At 45.5% G+C, this 24,854-nt stretch overlaps 1 protein-coding gene across 3 annotated transcripts in view; it reads left to right on the forward strand.

Annotated features, from left to right (window-relative positions):
- HSF2BP (heat shock transcription factor 2 binding protein) overlaps positions 1-3,813 on the forward strand; it is a 31,264-nt gene extending 27,451 nt beyond the window's left edge. Inside the window, exon 9 of one of the 3 annotated variants that reach the window (XR_010606726.1) lies at positions 3,119-3,208. Coding sequence is in view for 1 of the 3 variants with exons in the window: in XM_065641438.1 (XP_065497510.1) it covers positions 3,119-3,327 (209 nt within the window). In the remaining 2 variants the exon portion in view is untranslated. Of the gene's footprint in view, positions 1-3,118 lie in introns of all 3 variants that reach the window. The other 2 variants (XR_010606725.1, XM_065641438.1) reach the window with 2 other exon arrangements.
- Positions 3,814-24,854: the final 21,041 nt, after the last annotated feature.

Genomic DNA, 24,854 nt, shown 5'->3' on the forward strand with positions numbered 1-24,854 from the left:
TTCAACACCTTGTTAAAATTGCATCAGCATTTTATGATGATGGTAGGCTTACGCTGCACTTGTGATCCCTGGCTGAGGCAAGCAGCTTGATTTCTTCCCCTGTTGCCCAGAAATCGATTGTAGTTTTGGAATTTTAGTTAAGAGATGTGTGTGCTAGTTGTTGGGAGGATGTGATGCAGTGATTTGATTACAGCTAATGGATTTTTTTTGATCTTGTACAAACAAGATGTTACTCAGCTAGCGTAGAAATTACTAAATCTGGAAGCTATTGAAATAAATATAATGCTGAATAATGAAGATTCCTTACATTTCTTCTGAGTATTCTTTGGACAGGGTTTTTAGAAACAAAATCCCTAATGATATTGGAGAGACAAGAGAAAGACATCTAGGGTATTTTTTTAAAATCCTCTTAGAAAACATGATTATCCATAATAAGTAGTATTCTCAAAACCGCATGTAATCCTAAGGGAGTATATTTTAAGGCATAATGTATTTATTTAACTCGAAGCATCTCAAAATACATGCAAAACGATGGCAATCAGAGGCTAAATGCGTATTAAGTCGTCTTCTGGTGCAGGATCATTTCCTTCCTTCGCTGTGTGCCCGAGTGCCTAATCTGTTCTTCATCTGAGTGACTCAAGCTGCTGAGCTTCCCTGGCTGCTGCTGGAGATTCTTCCTAGAACCTCTTTGCTCTTACTGGAAAATGTTCTTGCTCGTCAAGCTGGAAATCATTTCCTGATCTCCTACAGATCCTAATTTTGTTAGCTCCCCTGCTAACACTTTTTCCCTGATCAATTCCTCACTTTCTACAGCCTTTAAATGCTTGCAGATAATAGTAACATAGGTGCCTGTAACAGTATTAATAACAAAGCACTTTTTATCCAGGGATTTAGAACATCTTACATATATGAAGCTTCTCAGTAGTACTGCAAGCCATTAAAAGTATTAATGGCTTTATTTCATGGAGGAATAATCTCACACGGAAGAAGATTGTAATGAACTACATAGATTTCACTCCCAAAAGCTTCTTTCTTCTTACCTATTTGGGCTGTGGTTTGTTGCTGCTGCTTCTGGTGAATTAATGTAGAATAATAGCAAGTACAGATAAAGGGGGCAGGTGATATGTGCAGAATTTGAATGTTACACCTGGCAAAAAAAAATAGGAATTAAAAAAGTCTCTGGCAGGCTTGAAGACAAAAATGGAAGGAACGGGAGGATGAATTCAAGGCTATTAGTCATATTTTGAGTAGGTCAGAATAAATCTTGAAACCAAAACTTGCACCCAACTTTTTTTCAAAAGGTTTCACTGACGTATTGATGTCCAAGAAACGGGACATAAAGTCTTGCTGTATGTGAGGCTGAGCTGCAGTGCATTTCTCCATGAATTACAACTGCTCATCACTCAAAATGGCACCTGTGGGTACTGCTGGAGATGATGATGGAGACTCCTCAGAGCCTTCAGCCCAGGTGGCAGCAATAGGAGTGGCTGTGCGATGGGTATGGCCACTTCCGTGGGGTGTGCAGCACTAGTCACTAGGGTTTTTTTAAATGCTACTTTGAAGCTGTCCAGCATGCTCAACAGCTAAGATTCTTGTTGCACAGAAAATCAGAAAATGTGTGGTATTCTTTGGTTTTGGACAATTCCTGTGTCTTCAGATTATACCCCACTCTGCTGGATTCCCAGGAGAAAGCAGAATTTCTTTCTTAAGAGGTTTACGCTGTAAATAGGGAAGAAGGTATGGTAGAAAAGACCTATGTATCTCATTTATGATGGAAAATGGGGGAAGAGGGAGATAGTGCCTGACTTGTGAGTATAGATCAGATGTCACAATCTTTAATATTATACTTCAGCCATGTGCTAGTGGGAATTGCTTAAAAATTCCCGTCTTGACAATCAGTTTCATGCTTAAAGCCATAGTCATCTTCACTGTCCATCTCATTCTGTTTTCTCCCCTGGGTGCTTTCAGCATTTCCCCTTATGCTTTAACAAATAATTCTCCTTAGTCCTTTTTCAGGTCACCAGTGTTAGGTATTAAATAAGCCAGGAACGGAAATGACTTGCCTCAGCCCACCAAACACTTCCTTCAAACTCAGTACAGTGTGGTTTATCGCTGCACTGCATTTATGCTCCTTCAGGGAGATTTTGGTCTCTGTGGTGTGCAAAGTGATCTGAATTAATTATTCTGAACACTTCTGCACAACACTTTATCAAAAGCTTGCTGGAGACTGGGTATGCTGCTGACAAGTACATAACAAATACATGGCACGTGGAACAAATAACTACTTCAGCCATTAAAATATATTATACATTTTCATTTGGAGAATGCAGAACAGAGAAGTGCAAAAAGCATTCTACCGGATGCTTTTGATAAAGCTATAAACAACTACATGTAAATGGACTGTTGTAAATGATTAAAATACAATGCTCCTAATGTGTCAGTAATTAAAAATGCATCCTGTGTTCTTAACAGTACAGTTATTCTATGTCTTCGTAGCTTAAGTCAGTGAAAGGTCTTTGCTACATTTCTCTGATGCATTCCTGAGCAGCAGTGCTTAGCTTCAGTACCCATTTCAATTTTGTGTAGATTGAGTTAAACGCTTGGAAGGTTGACACATGGTTACCAGAAAGTTTTATAAAGGTTAATATTTTATTGAGCTTTGAAGAAATCTGAAGGCTTGTATAAAAAGAAATCAGCGAAAAGCCTGGTGATTTACTGCAGATTTGATTAGTTGGTCTGTTTGTCATGGCATGTAGCTTGTTCTGCTCTTAAATTGGTTTGCGTCCAACAGTACATCTTGGCTAGTGATTGGATAAATGCATGTTGATAAATTCCCTCGTTTATAGCATTTTCAACATTTTGAAAAACAAGAGAAAGGTTCCTGGTTATCCCTCCCTCCCCAACACTGCTGAGCACAAGCTGCTGAGGAGGACAAAGATGTTGTTTTCAGGTTCCTTCTAGAGCCAGCCAGCACCAAATGGCAGCTGTGAATTATTGAAACTGGAGTTATTCCCCATCTGCCTTGTGGGTCCCAAGGAACGGCACTATAGAGCTTTAATTCTACTTTTTTGGACTCGCTTCTAGTAAACACTGGATTTTTTTCCTCTCCCACCTTTAGACCCAGATACAGAAGTTTGTCTTCATGCTCTGCGGCTCCTCCAGTCTGTGGTTCTGGAGCCAGAAGTATTAGCCAAGTCAGCCTCCGAGATGCGTGACACTTTGCCATTTCAGCGTATCATTGCGCTGTCAAAGAGCCGCAATGCAGATCTGCAAGCACTTGCGAAAGAACTACTTGAAGATCTTAAAATACTTGAGTATGAAGCATAGAAGAGCTCTGTGACACCAGCTGCTTACGTCTTTCCTATATTTTTATGCTGAAAGAGTTGTTGGAGATGGGCTTGACTGAAAAAACCTCTGCCTAAGTTGCTCTGACAAAATCCTTTTTGGAAATTAGGTAACCCAACTGAAATAATACTTTGGAAAACATGTTGGGTTTTAGCTGCTCAAATATAATCTTAGGTGATCTGGTAGAGATGGGACAGACTTGATTTCTTTGAGTAGGATTTTGTTGATAATGGGTTTCAAAAACGATCCAGGTTATGTTGTCTGTTTATCCATATGGAGTAAAGTAGCAATGTCAGTCATTGATAATATATAGTTTATTGCAGTCATACATAATCCTTTTGGTCCATCCTGAAGAGTTACTGTACTATGAGGAAAACTTTGTTGCTTTTCATAACTCTTCCATGTTAGAATGCATCCCAAGTTCCAGTTTTATTGTTGTTATTTCTCACCTCTCTTCCTCTATTCTAATAAAAGAAAACTTGAATTCTGTAGCATGTAATGGATTCTGCTTTCTAAATTCGCATTCAGATTCACTCGAACTGCAAGACGACCCAGTCTGTGGCTGCCAGCCGTACTAGCAACTGAGCCATTGTGTTTTCAAAAGCCCTGAAAAAAAGAGATGAATGACTGTTGCCCGTGTTACCTGGTTGTGCGCTGAAGAGGCTAAAATGAACTGCTGCTTCTGTCGTGAGCAGCATTGCATTCCCTCACAGCTCTGGTGTTTGTCAGAGCTCCTCTGTACAGCTTGCTTACCTCAGTGGTAAATACAAACATTTGTTTGCTTTGTATTGGTATAACTTACACATTGTTTTTAGAAAGAAGTAGCATCCATTTCTGTGACGGCAGAAACACGGTGGTTAGGTGATGCTGTTCAGGGGAATAGCAAATGAGAAATGCAATGCTGTGGTAGCATTTCCTCCATACTAAAGTTGTGGTACCTCAGCTGTGAACCCAATGTATCAACAAAATGCAATGTGGACTTCAAATGTGTAGAAAACATGAAGTAAACTCCATAGGATTTGATTTGCAGACAGTTTTAGAGGGAGACTGTTGCGAAAAGTCTAAGATAAGGTATAGGTCATCTCCCGTTAGGCTGCCTGCAGAATGATGAATGTTCAGAGTTAGAAATGTAATAAATCGGCTTAAAATTACTTGAAATAATTGGCTCAAATGCTACAAACTGTAGCAGCCTGATTTGGGACTGTCTAAAATGAAGATTAAGATAAACGTCTCACATACATGAGGGGGTTGCGTGGGGTTCTTCTGTGTCTGATTCAACACTACATTGAACTTACCAAGTGCTGATTTGGAAGGCTTTAAATCTTCTTTAAAGCATGCTTTCTTTGGATTTGTTTTCTTATCTTGCTTTCCTAGTTAAACCTCCTAGAGTTTAATCCTAAAGGGATCAAAATGATAATCGGTAATTTCCTGGAATGTCAACTCATGAAAGTGTTCAGTTTTAAGAAATGCTATAGGGCATCCACTTTCCATTTGATGGGCATCTGCTCATGAAGGTCTTTCATCAAACTTTTGGAAGCCAGTAAGTAACAGAAAAAGAAAAAAGGTAGTTCTGTGAGTAGAAGAGCTGGTGAAGCCTTATTTTCTGTAGGTTTGAGATATTTCTTGAAAATTTCTCTATCCTTCCCAGCGCTTCCCCCTGAAGCCAAGTCCACCCGACGGGCAGCTTGGAGTGTGTGACCTCAGGGTGACACAGATGCTCGTGGCCAGGTTAGTAATCTGCGGTGTGACATGTGCAACCGACCCTGCCGTGTCTTCACAGCCACTTAAGAGATCACACAGGAACGTGCAAGCACACCATAACTGTGCTTCGGCTGTGGATACTCTGCTGAAGTGCAGTGCTGAGGTGGACTTGGCAGTGTAAGGTTGATGGTTGGGCTTGTCAGGCATTGGAACAGGCTGCCCAGGGAAGTGGTGGAGTCACTATCCCTGGAGGGGTTTAAAAGGCGTTTAGATGAGGTTCTTAGGGACAGTGATCTTAAAGGTCTTTTCCACCCAGAACGATTCTGCGGGCTGGTTAGCTGCTGCCAAGCGGGATGTACGCCACTCTGCTAGCTTTGCCATCGTGAAGGTTTTAATTTAGGTCTTTTCTGCTGTTACCCTAGCTGTTCATGGAGCTTGAGGGAGCTTGGTTATCTTTGAGAAGTCTTCTCCCACTGTCAAGTTTGCTGGGAGCTGACTGACAGATTCAATGTTATGAGGGGGACTGACAATGCAATTGCACCTCATTTCCATATGAAATCAGGAAACAAAACACTCAGGACTGTTCATTTTAATTGTGCGTCCACTGGCATGGTCAGCACTTAAAAGCTGTGCTAAAGTAGGTGATCTGAGACAGTACAGTTTTTCCCCAGCAAGCTGCTCAGATCTGATGGTAAGTCTTTGAATGTCTCTCAGATGACTTTATTTTCAGGGGTAGCTCACCAGGACTGTTTTCAGGATCAAGCCATCAATGGTCCACCAACCCTGAGAAAGTCTTTTTTCTGTACTAAGTGTTTTGTTATGCAGGACTGATAAATAAGAAAAAGTCATGAAACACAATGTATCTTCAAAAAATACCAGAGAGCAAAAATCTCAGAATCATCAGGAAGAACCTGTGACTGTGGCCTCTAGGAAAGTCTTTTATGTTTTCCCTAAATTTACTTTGAATAGGTGTCTGCAATTGATGCTAGAGTTTCAATTCTTTATTTGGGTTCATGGAAAAGAAAAAGACAACAGTTAAGGGAACTTGTTATCATAGGGAAGAAAATTCCTAATACTTTTTGGTTTGGGGAAAAAAAAAAAAAAAGGAACGGTTACTGGAATCAAAGTATGTTGAAGTAGGGCAAGTGGATAGAAGCCAGGGATAAGCCTGACCCCTTAGCATTTCAGAGTGTTTGAAATTTCATTAAGGTTTCTCATACTTAAATGTTAGTAAAATAAGTTGAACATTACTAGTTGCAGGTTGCATTATGAGCTGTTATATCTTTTTGCTGTTCTTCAGGTTCCTTTATTCCCCAATCCCACATTTGATGGAGCCAGGGACCAGTCATCTCCTCCTGCTCCTCTACAGGTCTAGGGCTGTGTTGCAATTAATTGAACCATTTTGCTGTGGGGGTGAAGCCTGCAGCTTCCCATACAGGTGTCTGCTATAGCCCATGCCTGCTGCTGAACATAGCATGGTGGGATTCTCCCAGACCTTGGCACCTATCATAAACTGATGATGTATACTCTCCACTCAGCACCATCAATTCCTTATTGTTTCTTTTTCCGTGCTAAAATTGGTGGGAGTCTGATGCCAGTGGCTGTAGAGGAAGCTCCAGTGACTTGCTGAGACAAGTGCCAACTGTTTATTTTAGATGCCTTAAATTAGGTGAGACGGATCCGACACTTTGGTGTCTATTTTGCAATAATAGATACACAGCAAGTTTTCAGGTTACCCTGCTGTTCGCAGACAGCGTTTTAGAACCTCGTTTGTTGATAAGCTTGAGAAATCCCTCTTTGGAGGGGAAGAGCGTTTAAAGTCTTAGTTTGTCTTCTTGTGGCTAGTGCCGGAAATTAGGCAACTGTGGAGTTCTTTGAGTCTCCCTCTTTCTTGAAACCCATTTTTTTTTCAACAGTTTATGAATAAAAGAAAGTCTCCAAACAGGGGATGCTCGAAAGGTGTAGAGCATGTCCGAACTTTATTTATGAAGTTGAGCAAGGGTGATACACAACACAATATGACACTATATGGTGCTGATGCAGTTGAAGACTGGTTAACATGTGCATTATAAATCTGTGGGTTTACTTTGCTGTGAAGTTTTGCTTCAGTCTGAAACTGAGTCATTAGCAAGTTTTACTCTTTTAAAATCAATTGTTCAGTGTATACTTTGGAAAACAGCAGCTTTATGGTGTTGCTCTTTCCATATTCTGCTGAATACTTCGGGATTCTTCTATGTAGTAATTGATTAATCACAATACTAGCTTGCAGGAGTGAAGGCAGTTCACACAGTCAAAACACTAGTGTCACTAGCCCTGTCCAAAGTCCGCAGTTACTCTCTTGTTGCCATTTCCTCGGTAGCACAATCTCAGAGTTTCAGTGAAGAAGAAATGTGAGTTTGGTATTGCTTTGAGAAGTTTATCAGTTACTCTAGATTTGTAACCTTATAACTGAAAGCAAAATTTGACTCTTATGCCAAGCCATCTTAAAAGATGAAAAATCTGTTTTAAAAATCCTTAGAAGAAAGGGCCTGTTTACTTCATGTATCAGCTGCACAATTAAAATTGAACTTTACTCCTTTCAGTTTTGTATACTGCGTACAGAGCTGCTAGAATGACGTCGGTTCGCTGACGCTCCTGGGCAATATTGGCTTTTCATATTTGATGCTGATAAACAACTAGATGCAAAGGAAAAATAAATGAGCATCCCCTAAATGCATTTCTTGCAACTTAAGGTTAATTTAGCTGTGTAACGTACTGCCCCACCAGTTCTTCGTGTGGTGTCTTATGCTCATGTTTTGCCTGGACTATGAGCTGGCTGAAAAGGAGCTGGAAAACCTCAGCAGCAGAAAGTAAAGCGCAGTGTGAAGGCAGACCTGCTGAGTGACAGGCATGGCAGCATGAGTGGCCTGGCACCTCTGAAGGGGGCTGCGCGATCTTGGATGAGAACGGCAACCAGCTGCCCAGTTCAACTGAGGGAAGCTGGTGTTTGGTTCCATGCTGACGCTGGCCTGCTCCCAGGAGCTCGTTGCAGAGGTGGTGAACTGGAGTTCAAGACATTGTCCCGTTATGATTGTTTAAGAGTGGGAAGTAAGTCCGAGGAACAATGGGAAAGGGTGGCTGTTTGGTCATATGGCCACGAGTGAACTTCCAGATGATTCAGTTTCGACTGGTTGCACCAGTTGTTTAGCTGTTCCTTTGGGTTAACATTTGCACTTGTGATATGCACTGATTAGCACAAATTGGACTTCAGAATTGATAAGATTTTATGAGTCTTGCAAATGTTATATGATTCATCTCCTCTGCTGCTTCCAGTCCTGCAAGGATGCTGTAGGTGAGGAGAAAGGACTTTTACTGGGGAATAAAGACCCTCTGTTATCCTTGCCCAATGCATGCCCTACAAGTTAAGGGAAATGAAAAGCATGGCTGCCTCTTCCCTTCATAGCATCTAATTTGCAGCTGCATCTGGCCACGTCCGTGTTGTTCTGTAGGCAGTTTTCCTGATTTGTATACAGGAACTTTTGCACCTGCTAGTTGCTTCTCGTATCTGTGAGTTACAAGTTACAGCTGATAAAAAGTCATCAGAAAACTCTTAGAGGTCATACAGATTTTAACTTCTCCAATGCTTTATGATGACCTTTACAACCTATAACTTGCTCGTTCAGAAGCCTTAAAAAGACTTTGACCAAATTATAGTTCGGCATGTAATTTATAGGACTATAATTTTTACTGTGGGCGTGACTGCTGTTAAAGCACTTCTGAATGCCAGGTGCTCAGTCTTTTTGAATGCGCGTGTTTTTCATTTTCTCTGCCGTTGGGCTGCTGTGATGAGAGGCGGAAATCACTGAGGGCAAGGCTGGGGAAGGGCAAGATGTTGTGTGACCTGGGTGGTTCTGCCAGGTGGATGAGGAAGGTTAGGTCCAACGGAGCTGTATAAGTGGCTTTCGTGCCACCTGGGTCTTGCTTTGAACTGAGGCAGGGGAGTGGGCTGGGTGTTAGGAAAGCAAGTGAGCTGTTTGAAGCTCTCTGCAGAGAGGGAAATGCCTCCTTTCTTCTGTAGCTGGATCACCGCCGGGGTGAAGTAAAGTGCGGTAGTCACCCTGTATTGGCACAAAATGTAAAATGGAGCAAGCAGGAAAAGAAGCCCAGTTCTTGGGTCTGCGCCCCGTTCTGAGCAGGATCTGTGGTGTCCAGAGTCAATCTCAAGGACTCTTGGGCTTAGCCAAGGCATGTACAAAAGCTGATCAGTGCAACCAGCCCATCACTGCTTGCCAAAGTGCTACAGCTTTACCAGAGGACTTGATACTATGGTTTCTGGCGTTTTTACAGCTCTCATGGGGCTTGTTGGGGCCTTTGGTGCAGCACAAGGATAGGTCTTCAGGAGGGCTTCTGCCATTTGATCAGCCTGTGGGTTTCCGGGTGTCATGGGGAAGAGGGTGGTGTGCATTCAAAGGCCAAGGAGAATCGGGACTTCCTGCTAGGGTAAGAAGTCCTCTTGAGTTGCTGTGATGGGAGTCCGGATCTGTGTCAGTACTCCTAGATGTGCACTAGAACATTTGATTAGAAGTGGAATATTTGCAAGGTGACACCATGGTAAGAGAAAGATGGGGGATGGGTCTTCAGGCTGGTCTAAGCAGGGAGCAGAGCACTGGGGGCTGAGGGCAGGAGGCCTGGGGCTCCAGAGGAGCCATGAGGCAGAATCACAGAATCACAGACTGGGTGGGGTTGGAAGGGACCTCTGGAGATCATCTAGTCGAAGCCACCTGCTGAAGCAGGTTCCCCTAGGGCAGATCGCAATGGCAATGCCATTCGTGCCAGCACAGCCGTGGGGCTGCCGCTGGAGCCTCACTGGCCTGGCATAAGGACTGCAGTAAATAGGAAAGGGACTGATTTTTTTATTTTGGGAGGTGGGGTGGAAGGCAGCTTCTGCCGAAACAGAGGTTTCCACAGAGCCAGCCTGCTGGTGGGCAGCAGATCTGAGCTGCAGGACGGGAGGGAGCTGTGATGTGGCAACAAGGAGTTGGCATGCATGGTTCCGTGGGCCCACTGGGCCTCGCTCCATCTCTGTCTGCCTCCTCAGATGCTTTTAAACACGGCCAGTGGCACCCCAGGGCCAGGCTGAGTGGATGTCAGCCAACTTTGGTGCACTGAGGGCAGCTCCTCCGTGTTCCTCCATGCTGCTGTTGATGGCACTGCGAGGAAACATCAGGGAGGTTTTTCGGCCAGAGGACCACCTTGCATGCCAGCAAGCTGTCTGAAGCTTTTCAAGCTGAGCATCTCTTGCCTCCACAGCATGAATGGCCATGGAAGAGGGTTAAGACAAGCGTTAATCAGCCCAGCAGAGCCCTGGGAAGCTGCAGTCAGCAGCCAGGCGCTGCCAACACTGTACTGGGCTGTGGCTGGACCCCACTGCTGGAAAGTGGGCTGGGTGCCAGCCATGAGAGGGAGTGAAGTCTCTGAGGAGGCGATGGGCAGGGCAGAGCAGCCGAGCGGGGTTTGGGCAGACATGGGTGTAGGGTCCTGCACCTGGGTTGGGGCAACCCCCAGTATCAATACAGGCTGGAGGATGAAGGGATTGAGACCACCCCTGCAGAGAAGGACTTGGGGAGGTACTGGTGGACAAAAGACTGGACATGAGCCGGCAATGTGTTTTTGCAGCCCAGAAGGCAAATCGTATCCTGGGCTGCATCAAAAGGAGTGTGGCCAGCAGACTAAGGGAGGTGACTCTGCCCCTCTGCTCTGGTGAGACCCCACCTGGAGTCCTGCGTCCAGCTCTGGAGCCCTCAGTACAGGAAAGACGTGGACCTGTTGGAGAGGGGCCAGAGGAGGCCACAGAAATGATCAGAGGGCTGGAACAGCTCTGCTGTGAGGACAGGTTGAGCTGGGGCTGTTCAGCCTGGAGAACAGAAGGGTCCAGGGAGACCTTATTGTGGCCTTTCAGTGCTTAAAAGGGGCCTATAAGAAAAATGGAGACAGACTTTATAGAAGGGCCTGTTGTGACAGGACAAGGGGTAGTAATTTTAAACTAGAAGAGAGGAGATTCAGGCCAGACATGAGGAAGAAATTTTTTACAATGATGATGGTGAAAAACTGGCCCAGGTTGCCCAGAGAGCTGGTAGATGCCCCATCCCTGGAGACATTCCAGGCCAGGCTGGACGGGGCTCTGAGCAACGTGATCTAGTTGAAGATGTCCCTGCTCATGGCAGGTGGGTTGGACTAGATGACCTCTGAAGGTCCCTTCCAACCCAAACTATATGATTCTTTGTCCAGGGTTTGGGCAATGCTCTGGGCTCTTCTCCCAGCAGCAGGGCCACCAAGTTTCTGCACTGACACGTGCAATCCTGAATGACTTTCCTGAGCTGCCTTACTTTGGGGAGGTGGCTGAAATCACTAAGGCCAGGAAATGGTGCTAGCATTATGTGGGATGCCTTTTCCGAGTAACAAACCTGGAGCAAAGGACAGGGTAGCCAACCTGAAGGGCAGAGAGACACTAACCCCAAGTGCTGGCCTCCCCGTGTGTCCCTGCCCACCCCAGCAGACCTCACTGGCACTGGAGGTGTGCGGGCAGAGCTGCTTACAGGGGAAACAGGGAACTTCTGGGGGATCTGTAGTGCATAATGGGCCCATGGTCACAGCACCAGTGTGGCAGATGGGCAGGTGGTTACCTCTGCTTTGCATGTATAGGCTTACCATAGTGCTTGCAAGATGCCCATCATGTGCGTACAGAAATTCATGTGCTCTTGTGACTGTTTCTTGCATTTCACAGCTTGGCTGGGTGCAGCCACATTTTGGAAAATGCAGTGTGCGCTTCATCCTGTGCCTGACAGAAAGAGCTGCAGAGCTCTTTATGCACTCAGAAATTGTTCAGCAGGAAGAAACTACCGATAGTGATTGCTGCTCTTCCCAAACATATCCTTTCTCTTCTTTTTATTGCAGTAACTGTTTATTCCTTCAGAGTGATTTTCATGAACATCATTACTACCCCATTGCAGCAGAAGCTCAATCTCTTTGAAACAAGAGCAGCTGAGTAGGAGTGAGTCACCCTTGTTCCAGTAAGGAAGCCCCTTCAGGAAGCCTCTCTAGCAACGATGTCCTGTGCAGCCCTGATGTGCTGCCGCCGAGCTATTCAGCTTTAACAATGCTGACAGTGTGTAATACTGCCCCGGAAACCTTCCGAGATTGCTTGTCAGACACAGCCAGTGCCTCCAGTGCCCAGGCAGCTAATCTAGCAGCAGACAGATCTCGGGTAAGGAAGCCAAGGGAAAGGAGGTACCTTCTTGGCTGTAAATGGCAAGGGACCAAAAGGTGCTGGAGCCGTTTCATGAGCGCCAATGGTAACCTGGAACACAGTCAGAAAAAAATGAACAGCCTCTGGGGATCAGCTGAAAAGCTGAGCTGCTAAAAACAATAACGCGGCTGTAAGTGGCCTAGGGAGAGGGGGGAGCTTCAAGGGCAGATTACAAGCATGAGAGCACAGTGAAACTGATGTGGAAGCTGCCACAGAGGAGGCAGCTTTTGAGCGATATACTGAGCCTGTAATGGAAGGTGCTTGGTATCCCACAAACCTTTGGCCCTGGAATGACACACATTTTTCAGGATGGAGAAAGGGAGATGGTGCATTTGCCATTAATTTTTAATTATAATGGAGTGTTCTGTGGTGATAGGTAATTTCTACTCTATAGGCTGTCCACAGTGGGGAGTGGCCCACTGGCAACCTTCTTGCTGATAAGGCTGTCACAAGAGGAGCACAGAGGAAAGGGCTGGAAAATGTTTCTAAGGCACTGCTATAATGCCACAAAAAATGAAACATTACTGCACCAAACTGAGCATTTTCCTTGAAGTGCTCTGCTGCTACTAAATTACAGTTTCTTAGACCTGTTTCTTTGGGCACAAGAAGATCATACCGTTTGTGCTCCACTGGTGGCAGGAGATACTGTCTCCATGGTTCCTGCTGAGGCCTGAAATACAGCCCCCCAGGATGAGGTAGAGTGTAGCTGCTGGGCTTATCTGGGACTCAGAGGATGTAGATTTGGTTCCCTGTGCAGTCACAGACCTCCTGTGTGCCCAGGTAAGCCACGTGGAACAAATCTGCTGAGGGACTGAGCTTCTGTTGGAGCATTCCTAATTTCAGAGAGAGTATGCTGGAGAGTTCAGTCCTCCAAATCAGATTTCTGCTTTGGTTCTCTTTTAATGTAACTCCCCTCCTTTCTGCCTTAGTCTGACCACTATTATTTGGGTTGCAAAAGTCTTCGGGATAAGTATCTAAAGCATCTGGCAGACACAAGGGGGCTGTCATCTTGCTTGGCTAGCACTGCAGTCCAAGGAATGGGTGGTTGGAGAGAAGAAGAGGGACCCTGAGGTGTTGAGGATACCCAGGCTACTGCTCCCAGCCTCCAGCTGGCTCCCAGCTCCGTTGGTTGCGTAGCTGTGACGTGGCCTCTCTGCCGACCTGATAGTCCACCCATGGGTAATGAGTGAGATCCATGCAAGCTGCTAAGAGCACCCATCTTTGCGAAGTCCCGCGAGTCCTTCCCAGCCCAGGAGATGATGCTTCTGCCAGGTTACAGAGAACTCAGCGGAAAATAAGGCTCTGGGCATGCTGTTCCTGACTGTCTGCAGCCCAGCATGCACACAGCAGTCTGAATTTGGGCAGTGTGAGCTCTCTTGACCTCAAGCTGTGAAAGCAGGATGTGGGTGCCAAGGGGAGCAGCTCCTATATTGCAGGGAGAGCTAAAAATGGTGTTCCTGATCTCACCACCATAGGTTATGGGAGGGAGAAGTGCTCCAGCTCTGTGCTTCTCTGCCCTTCAGATGGGAGACTGCTAAGATCCTAAATGAGGATCCTAAGATCCTAAATGATGATGAAGCAATCCTTTCTGGATACTTCGAGGGAAGACAAAAGGACAAAGGGCATTCTGGCACCAAGAGGAAGAGAAAAAAGAAAGTTGCTTCCAAGGACTCAACCGTTAAGCACAATGACGTGGACAGAAGGAGATTCTGTTTACAGAGGAAGTGAGAGAGGAAATTAAAGTGGTGGGGTAGGGGAAGAAGCAGCTCGCCAACAAAAGCTTGTCCTTTGGGGCAGAGTGAAGAGGTAGGTCTGTTCCCTGGGGAGCTTGTCTCCCAGCAGCAGAAACCACTATCTGTGGCTGCATTGCCTGTGGCACTGGTGCGCTGCTGTTTGTGGGCCAGGCTTTGAGGAGGCCAGTGTGGGCCCTTGTTCGTGCCACAGCACAGCCAGACCTGGCTCCCTTCCCTCCCCTGGGGGGTCAGGGCAGGATGCTTTTTGAATATTGAATCTGTTTGTTCTCGAAGAGCTCAACTTCCTTGCAAAGTGAAAGGTACATTCAGGGAGCGGGCAACCTAAGACTTGGAGTATGTCTTGGAAACTGGAAAATGTCCCATGTGTTTGGTTCTTGCTGCTAGAGGGAGCCTGGAGAAGTTGGCTGGGTCTTTGGCATCATTCTGGCTGTGGATCAGCACATCTCCCAGACTTTCAGCCAAGCACAGCATGTGTTCATGCTGCTCCTGCAGCCCTCATCTCCCTGTCAGGTCTCAGAGAAACTCCTTCCTTCATTTCACAAGGTCTTAGAGCAACCTCCCCACACTGCTGAGCCTGCTGGTGGCTTTGGACAGTGTATCTAATAAGCTGACAGCAGGGTAGCTGCAGTGATGCTATCCCTGAGGGGCTGCAAATCCTGTCCTAACCAAGCAGGCTGATATTTCAGCTTCTCAGCTGCATCAGCAATGAGTGTGGGATTGCTGGAGGGGAGAGAGCAGAACTGAGAAGGGAAAACAGCAGCAGCAGTGACCGGAATGCTGTGTAAAGTTACCTGGCCTGTCTTGAGCACCCAAGCCAGGGCACCTGGAGCTGCCCAGCTGCCTCCTGCTGTCTGCTCCATGGCCACAACCTGCAGAGGGAGGAAGGGAGGCAGATAGGTAGATACCGTGATTTTCTGTTTATCCTGATGCTCTCCCAAGGGCTTGCTGTGGTTCCTTCCCTTCCTCTGCCCTGCAGGGGATGCTTTGTTTTTTTTACTTTGAAAATCTCACTGTCCTTGAATTCAGAATAGCAGCCAAGGCCAAGGATGCAACAACAGGGACAGGGCAGAAGGTCTCCTAGGTGTCTGTGACTCACAATGGGAATCTTTTTCCATTTCTTTTCCTTTTCACTCCTTTCCACAAAGATAGGCACCTTCCTCTGTTCTGCCCTCTTCCCTCTCCTGGGCATTAAGTACTAGAAAATGCACATGGGCCTTAGTATTGAAAAAGGCTGCAAACTTCTGTGGCGGCTGGGATATAGCTGTCTCTTGTCAGCAGTGCTACACCCAATGCTTGTCTCATTTGGACTTGTGTGAACAGACATGCAGAAAACACCTTCAGTATCGTGCAGATAATAGTATCAACTGCAGGGCTTCAGGTGCCTGTGCCACGGTGGGAAGGGACAAGGACAACATCAGCAACAATAAAGTCTTACAGAAGTAGCACCTATTATGTGTTGTTTAACAGATTGTCTGCACAAGGCCAGAACTAATTTGCAGCTGAGCAGCAGAGGAGCTGTCTGCAGGCAGCTGGCTGGATTCAGGGGTGACTCAGCTTGCTAACCATGTGTTCCCTCAGATCTAGTCATTTCCCACCTCCTGCTTGACTTTTCTATCTTAGAAAAATATTTGAAGAACTAGCTGAAAGTATGTGCTCAACAGTGTGATAGAGGGTATGGGTTTCTGTGAACATCCCGGGTTTTCTCTTGAGAAAACCAATACAGAAAGTTTGAAAAAAAAGTTGGATTCTTTCTCTGTTTTCCTTTGTGGGGTTAGACTTATGATATGGAGCAAAAGTAACAGTGCGAAAGGACAGAAATGGGAGTTGCCAAGAGAGAACTAAAGTGAAGTGTAACCTCAGCACTGATGATGTCATTTTTTAATATGAGAAGCACTGAAAGGCGTTCCCAAGTCGTTACAAACACTCGTTACCTATGCAGAGTCAACCCCATGTGTGAGTATTGCTAAGCAAATTTCTGCCTGGATTCCTGCAGTACTGAAGTTTCTGCATTTGCCCGTGTATGCCTGGAGTGCATCTTGTGGCTCTTTGGGCTGAGATGCTCTAGAGCTCTTTCCCAGGCAGTTAAAAGAAAACTTGTCTGTTCTTCTAGGAAAAGATTGGGGAAAGCAGTGGAAGATTTTGAACACTAACTGATTTCTTTCCCCAACTTCTCTGTGCAGACAGGCAGCTCAGGACATAACTTTTGCTCTTGGCCACACCAGCTAGCAGAAGCTTCCCAGGCCATGTAGAAAGGTAGTAGGGTAAGAATGAAACTCATGTGACTGATGAGTGATTGATCTCAAAACCACCTTCTGATAGACGGTGTGATTTTTCACAAGAGCTGGCTCCTTAGAGTTTTTCATGGCAGGTATTATAAAAATATGTCCCTGTCTAATGAATGCAAATGGGTTTCTTGCACTTGTAAGACACCCTCTTCCTGCAGGTTAGGAAGAATTTGAAGGCTTCCATAGTATATACCAACATCTCAGTGGGGATGTTATACTGATCTTTGCTCCAGCAGAATTAATATTTGCTTCATCTATTTTGAGAGGAATAAGAAATTCCAGCAGCTGCCATCTCGGAGGAGTACTGCAGAAGGGTATGGTTAAAATCCAGCATTGTGTTGAGCTCCTGGGATTGCCAGGCAAAGCATCTCTCTATGAATGACGACATTTTTTAAAACACTCTGAACGTTTGATGTTGGTCATATCGGGCGTTTTGCCATAGATCTTAATGGCTCTGTGGCTGATCTCTTAATCTCTAATGCACCTGTGCAAACTTGACAGTTTATTGCAATTTCATGCTTTTTGGAAATCATCTCGCACTAATGCCATCAGAGAGAGCAATTTTTAAGGTCATTAGCTCAGGACATAGCAAATAAATAGTGAGAGAAAACAATCTGTAAATGTCATATTTGTTTAACACACAGAGTAGCTTCTGAAGAGCAGTAATCCTTATGTCTAGAGACAGCATGAAAATTAAATTCTATGGCTTGAAAATGTGGGGCTGTTGGAAGTGAGAAGAGGATAATATGGTTGTTTATCTTCTGTGCTTTGTTCCCTATCTCCTTGCTGTTCCCCATGCACACATCTGTTCAATTTATTCACCAGTATCTTTAAATTATTGGACTGCAGACCAGGACTAAAGGCCTGACCAAAGAAATTGAGGTTCTGCTGCTGAGTTTTGAAAACAATGTGTTTTGGTTTTGTTTTTGTTTTTTTCTTTTCTCTGATGATACGTAATAGTTTTTAGCTGCTATTCCAAATAAAAGGAATTGGGGTAACTGGGAAGACTTATCCCTTCTCCATGTCAGTAGAAAAGAGACCGGCCCACTAACGTAATCTGATGTAAATGCTCTCCAAACCAAAAAAGGCAGAACCACACAAAACCTTTATCACTGGAATCAGGTCTATTCTGTCAATAACTGCATTTAAAACCGATTTCCAAGTTTGCCAGTGTTTTGCTTGTGGAAGCAAGCCTGAATGCATGGCCACAAATGGGCATTACAGCGGGAAAATCAGTAGAAAGACACACAGATATTCCCTTTGCTAGGGATTAGATGGGGAAAACAAGAGGAATGTGGGTGAGGGGAGTGTAAGCCCCCTGCCCTCCTGTGTCCCGATCAGCTCTACCTTGTGGAGTGCATTTGCTATGCGGTGTGATGAAGAGGGGCCACTCAGCCCAACCGCTGCTGGAACATCAGCATCTGCCTGGCTCTTTGCCACAAGTATTTTGTGGTCATTGATATATTTTAATTTGGTTTAGAAAAAGGCTTCCCTTCAGGTGGTCTTCTAGCTGCCCTGAAGAGGATCTCTGAAGACCAGAATAGTGGTGTTATCACAGCGTCAGGGCACAGCATAGTTTTGCAAGAAAAACCTTCTCCTATGGCTCATATTGGTCCATTCCAACAAAAGGCAGGGACTCACCACTGTGAAAGCAGCTGGGAGCACTGGCACAGTCTTAATGGTCCTTGAAGGTGGTCTTAGTCAAGACCTCTTCTGCTTTTCCCTGGATGCATGAAAGCAGGGTATGGTATTGTGTTACGATTCCCTGAATAAGAAGCTTTGTCCTCCTCCATCATCATCTACCCTTCCTCTCCCCCATTCTCAGGACAGGATACACTCTCCAGCAGTGCTGGAGCATCTGCTTGTGGGTCAGCACAGACTCACAGATTTAAAAGAATCTCTGACTTCTTTCTGGGTCATTTTTTTGAAGAATTGAGGAAAGTCACAATAGCTTTCCCACTGGTGAAACTAGAAATGGGGGACCAAACCCTCAGCTCCTGAAGTGGAATTTTAGCAAATGATCACCCTGCCCTGCTTGAGATATCTGAGTCCATAGATTTGTCAGCTCTCCAAGGACTGACTGTAGCCCCAAGTGAGTCATTCAAAGCGCCCAAGGGTTTCTGGGTTTATGCTGAGTATACAGGCAGCTGAGCCTCCTAAGATGGCAGGTGGATTAAATAAGCTTGGTGTCCAAGATAAATGGGATGCAATACACATTTATTTATGTGCTACAGGAACACCAGGCTGTCAGAAGGGCCAGATAAGCTTCAGTAATGGATAATTATTATAAGGTGCTGGGTCACACTTGGGTTAAGCATGACAAGAATTTCCCCAGTATAGGGAGATGTCAACTTTTGCTCAAAGTACGTGCCTTTTTTTTTTTTTTTCTTGCTTGAAATATTTACTTGTTCATTCTGGAGAAAGTTAACACTGTAAATTTACATTTTATGATGCAAACATTAGTCCACTAGCTATTTTTTCTTTTTGGCCAGGTTTCTTTAAATATTAGCAACATGTTTAATGGTTGCTTCATTCATTACAGTTTTATACATTTCATTAATTAATCTTGTAACTCAGCATGGCAGTAGAGGCTTGAAGTAGGGCTTTGCTCCCGTTATGATGACGTCTGTTAGCTTTTATCAAGCCGAGTGACTCAGTTTCAATGGATTTGTACATCCAGAGTTTCAGCCACACTGGGGTGTAAATGCCATTTCAAATAGAGAGAGAAAAACGACAGTGAATATAGAAATGCCATCAGTTTTGTCATGCTATAAGATTTGGTGTCTTTGAAAATTCAGCCTCTGTAAAGAGATTAAAGTCTTGTCTGGTGGAAATCTGAAATGCCAGGATTTGCCATCCAAGTAGCAGGTGCAAGATGTCGAAACCTTCTGGATGCTTAATGACCTGACACTCTGCCATAACTCACATCAGCAGTAATCCAGACAGACCCACCCAAACTGTGCAATCGATCAGCAATAAAGAAAAAGCAAGAACTGTGCTTTCCACGGGCAGGTTATTTCCACAGTGGTGGTGACTGCGCAAAGACGGTGGCAGCTGTGTGGTGCAAAATCACAGCCCGTAAGCCAGAATCTCATCTCGGCAGGGGGCGCCACCACATGCTCTCAAAGAAAATGCTGAAAATCTGGGCAATAGGTACATTTCTTAGGAGGATGAGGCGGGGGGTGGGGTTGGGGGGGATGTAACACTTCTTCCTGAGCCCCATTGTTTGCTTTGGTCTGTACTGCAAAGCATGAGTGTCCCCTTGGCCTTTGCTGTGTGTTCCTTGGCCACTACCTGCTGCTCTGGCAGGAGGAAACACTGCAGCGTCTCCCCAGCCCTATAACACCCCCAGCCATCGTGCCTGTTGCGAGGTGTCAGCCTGACCCGTGGTTGGTGCTATGTTGCCCTCAGCAAGGCCTTGCTGAGTCCTGCTGGGAGGTGCTCGCTCCCTGCCTGGGCCCTCCTCCATCACATGGTGGGATGGTCCCATTCCATGGGCTGGTGGTGGAGCAGCTCTCTCCCTTACAGGCGTATCGTAGATGCTAAGGAAGCTCACGTGTATCCAAGAGGAGGCTGGACAAGTTTGTGGAGGAAAATCCACTGGGTGGGTTATTTCTTTTGGTTCTGGTTTGTTTATTTGGGTTTTTTTAATTACTTTTCTGCTGGATCCATTCCCTCGGCCAGTTCAAAACCTGGCCCCACAGACAGGTAGCGTGAGGGGATGGCACAGGAGACAAGAAGGGAGGGCGATGTCAGTTGCTTGCACCAGTGTTGCTACTGGTGGCTTCGTATTGTGAAACCAGAGCCTGTTAGTCCTGGTGTTACTATGCCCACAGGAAGCTTTGTAGCTAAAACCTCAGCTGATGGCAACAGCTCTCTGGTAAAGTTAGGAGAAGTGTGCTAATTTGCAGCAGCAACAAGTAATTTTAGAGACTATCCCATGGCTCCAAATACTCCACATCAATCCTACCCAGGCTCTGAACACGTTGCTGTCCTGTGGCGATGAGTTCTGCAGGCTGCTGGAGCTGTGCTGTGGACTTTGTAGTCGTACACGTACAGATCTGAAAAAAAGATTTTCTCACAATTTACAGTAATAAAGCTAACAAAACTCTCCCCAGCATATCCACTGGCATTCTTCCAGGTTTGAATTCAAGGTTTTTAAAATCCATGTGTATTTTTTTATTTCTCTGTTAGGAAAAAAGGAAATATATATACCTATTATGTATATGCATATGTATGTGTATATATATAACTGCTGAGAAGAATAATTCCCGCAGTTGTAACAATTTTAAGCAAGAAAAGGTTCTATGAAAAGAAAATAACACATCAGTCAGAGAAATGCTGGTATAAAATAATTGTGGCAGATTCCCCTGTGTGCTCTGATTGCTGTGCATCTTTCTGGGAATTCAATATAGCCACAAACCCAGCTTGTGGATGGCAGCTCATGGCTTGGAACAGTGGCTCTGAGCGTGTAGTTAGGTCAGTAAATTTGTCCCTACGTGAAGCAGAGATTTTTCAAATGCAGAGTTCAGCCCCCTGCTGCTTGTGAAGCCTTCCTATGTGTCCTCTGAAGGCCACAACAATCAATACGTGACACATGACAGCAATCATGTATTGATTGTGTATCTTGTCTATGGTATATTGCGTGTGTTGTCTATTGTATGACTCTTCCTTTCCAGCCTGACATCCCCTGATTCATTGACTCTTTGGGGCAAAATTTCCCTTTGGAAGCAGAGCAGCCTTCTGTGTCTCCAGAATGACCAGTCACTCTGGAAACCTGAGAAATAGCTCACTGAAGGAAACACAAATGTAGATCTGATGTATTTTTTATACCTGAAAACCCCAAACCAAGCAGCCACTTGCTGGCTTGTTGTAAGAGTGATGGGCCCAGCGTAGGGGAACAGGGTGGGACTTGCTTCCTAGCGGTACATTCCTTACTGAGTTATGGGCCTAAGGCAGAGACCTCATTTTCTCCAGATGACTCTCAGGAAATACCCTCCCCATCAGCTATTATTGCCTAAATAATAGGGAGGGAAGTGCCACAGACTTGAGCAATATCTGAGGTACTCCATAGGGCACATCCCAAATCTGATGTAGGGCAAGGCTACTAAGACAACTGATTATAATGTCACTTGGTGGGTGTATACAGTTCTCTTTTTGCCCCAGAGTTATGAGGTCATGTGGAAAAATACAGATACTTGTTTAGAAATCAGTAACTTGTTGAAAAGAAACATTACAAAATCTCTTCCAAAGCATGGGCCTGTGTTGTCAACATTTGTGCATAGATTTATCTTCAATAATGGGACTTCTAGGTAGGAAAACATGTACAAATATTTGCAGGATTCCAGTCTTAAATGTTAAGTTTCCAGAAAGTCCAGTCCAGGAAGGGAAAAGCCTGTTGAGGGAGAGGTCTGCTGGGATTTGATTTATGAACAGGACATCCTGCTTAGTTCTGAGATCTTGCAGATACGATTCTAGTGAGACTGCTGGGTTATTGTGATGGCAAAGAAAAGGAGCTCACCCACTCCCTTGTCTGCTAAAGGCACTCACACCTGTCTGGGCATTGTATCGGTGCTAAACATTTGGCATTCTTTATCACATTTCATCACCAGTGTTCACTAAGTGATGTTAAAAATGCATGGCATGTATACAGCTCATACAAGCAGACTGACATGTCTGTCGTTAATTAGCAAGTTGCATGCTGTCGTTTCATTTGTGCAGTTAAGCTCAGGGTTGATTTCATGACCTAGCCACAGAAGAAGACTGTCCAGAAAGTTGGGGCAAAAGGCAGAGGAGAGGTAGAGCTCTTAAGAGGTTGTTTCCAAGTTCTTCTGGACCACTGCAGCTCCATCTACATTTTCCACAAGCTGTGGCATGGGTCTAGCTGAGCTCGTGCACTCAGGTTTCCTTTGTGTGGGAACTAGGGTGCAATGGGGATGAGAGAAAGGATATTTCAGTCCCACGTCATTCTCTAGGAGGAGATAAGAGACATTCAAGACATGCTCTGGGGCAGCGATATTGACACTTCTGTTACTGAGTGAATTCAATCACAACAAAGAGGCTTTAGAAAGCTGCTTTGTTCTTGGTGCCTCCGATGCTGGTGCTCAGCTCAGACCACTGAAGGGCTAGCTGCAAGTGCCTGCCTGAAACTCTCCCTGTTTTTTGCTGGATTTGCAGTACTTTAGCACCTCAGGATACTTCTCTGTCACTTAATTAAATGGTGCCAGGGCACATTCCCAGACTTTAAGACTGAGTCTTCTATACTGTTAAGTTGTTAGGATGTCTGAAGTACCTGCGCCGTCTTTCAGATGTTTGCCAGGCATGGCTTGGAAGCCAGCAGGGCCTGGAGACCATTCTCACTAGACATTTGAGATGAAACTGCCTTGTTTTGGCAGAAAGGAAAGTTCAGTAGTCTGGAATTAGAGTATCTCATGCTGGCTGGCCTTAGTGCCAAAGGACAGACCTGGGCATGTTGAAACACTGTTACAGACATAGCCTAGGTGCCTCCGGCTGTCTGTCCCTAGGATAGAAGCCTCTTTTATTTACAGAGGGGTTACAAAGGCTTGTATAGTGCTTTAAAGGTCAGCGCCAGTGCTGGATGTTCAACCTCATATAATACAGTGTAGCTTGGCGGGAGCTGGTAAGGAAGGAGGTCGGTAAATTCACTTTGGCTGCTTCCTCATGTGTGAAGGAAGGACGTATCTGAATTAGAAATGGGTAAGCTGTGTTTCCTTCTGGCTACACCACTGACAAAGCTAACTTTTTGCCTTTTTTTATTCCTGATATGTCACTTCTTCACCTCATTCCTTTATGTGGCCCCACGTCCCCACAAACTAGTGCTGAATCTCATACTGTGTGGGGCATTGCAGAAAATCTCAAGCCCACTCTGTTATCGGTGGACAATGTGTGCATATTATCAGTAGGAGTAATTCATCCAGCTGTGGATTAACAGAGGAGTCCTCCAGGCAGAATTTCCTCCCTGCCTCGTTCATTACTTTGGGACTGGCTGAATCCCTGCAGTTCCTCTTCATGCTTTGTCATTTCACTGGGAGTCGTGGCACTTCACTTTTACCTCCAGACAAAGAGAAACCAAATCAGAAACCCCAGGCAGATGACTCACAGCCACTTCATGGAGCTGTCTGTGTCTTCCAGTTGCTGATGTCTGGTTAGCTGCGTCATCTTCAGAACGAAGAAGCACTGGGTGGGTCTGGCTACCCACAGCTTTCACTTGGAAACCCCCCATTTCTAATCTGGTAAGTAGCCCCGAAGGTATGTGGGGGCTGCTAAAATTAAAACAGTCTGACCCCAGGAATGGGATGGATGATACGACAGCTGCATGGCCTTTGAATCGGTTGTTAATCTAACGAAGGGTGATTTAGTTCTGCCAGTCACACGTATACATTGCAGCTGCAGCACTGCCTATTGGAGATGTGGTCAGAGAGCCACCCTGCTTTGCAGGGACCCCTGCTCCCTCCTCCTTACGCCTTGAGTCCTGTATTCAGTTTTGGGCCCTCGAGGTGCTGGAGAGAGTTCAGAGGAGGCAACAAGGCTGGTGAGGGGTCTGGAGCACAAGTCTGATGAGGAGCAGCTGAGGGAACTGGGGCTGTTCAGCCTGGGGGAAAGGAGGCTGAGGGGAGACCTGATCGCTGTCTACAACTACCTGAAAGGAGGTTGGAGCATGGAGGGGGTTGGTCTCTTCTCCTAAGTAGCAAGTGACAGGACAAGAGGAAATGGCCACAAGTTGCTCCAGGAGAGGTTTAGATTGGATATTAGGAAAAAATTCTTCATGGAAAGGGGTGTCAGGCATCGGAACAGGCTGCCCAGGGAAGTGGTGGAGTCACCATCCCTGAAGGTGTTTAAAAGATGTATAGATGAGGTTCTTAGGGACATGGTTTAGTGCCAGAGTTAGGTTAACTGTTGGACTCAATGATTTTGAGGGTCTCTTCCAACCAAAATGATTCTATGATTCCCCAGGGCTGCCTCCAGCATGGGCAAAACCCCAGCTGCGAGGCCATATGTCTGAGAGGTGGCAAACCTGGGTTTAGAGCACTTTGTCCTGGGCAAAAGAACACTGCAGTTGTGTGACATAAAGTGCTTAAGAGGAATAATACTTCTTGGCCAAATTGGAGAGGTGTGAAAAACTGAGCTGGTGTGTTGCCTACGTGGCTCTTGACTCTTCCTCAGAATTTTGCTCAGTCGTCCTATCTCCTTTCCCTCCTCAGTTCTCCAGAGCTGTGGCTCCAGATGTGGTCCCCCTCTTTTATGCAGGTTTGTGCTCATACACACCTTCTTTTGCTTGGATGCTCCCCTGAGTCAGATAATTCCTTGCTGCCAGCTTTTTTGTGCCAGACTCCTCCTCAGCCAGCCACTCGGCTTGTCGATACTGAGCAGAATCCCAGCACCCAGCCTGCTCTCCTGCCACTTGGCCTTATTATACCCAAACTGGAAAAGTGTCAGCTCTGAGAAAGCGAACGCAGGCACAGG

Source organism: Caloenas nicobarica, chromosome 1 (genome assembly GCF_036013445.1).
Source record: "Caloenas nicobarica isolate bCalNic1 chromosome 1, bCalNic1.hap1, whole genome shotgun sequence".
In the NCBI taxonomy this organism is placed as follows: Eukaryota; Metazoa; Chordata; class Aves; order Columbiformes; family Columbidae; genus Caloenas; species Caloenas nicobarica.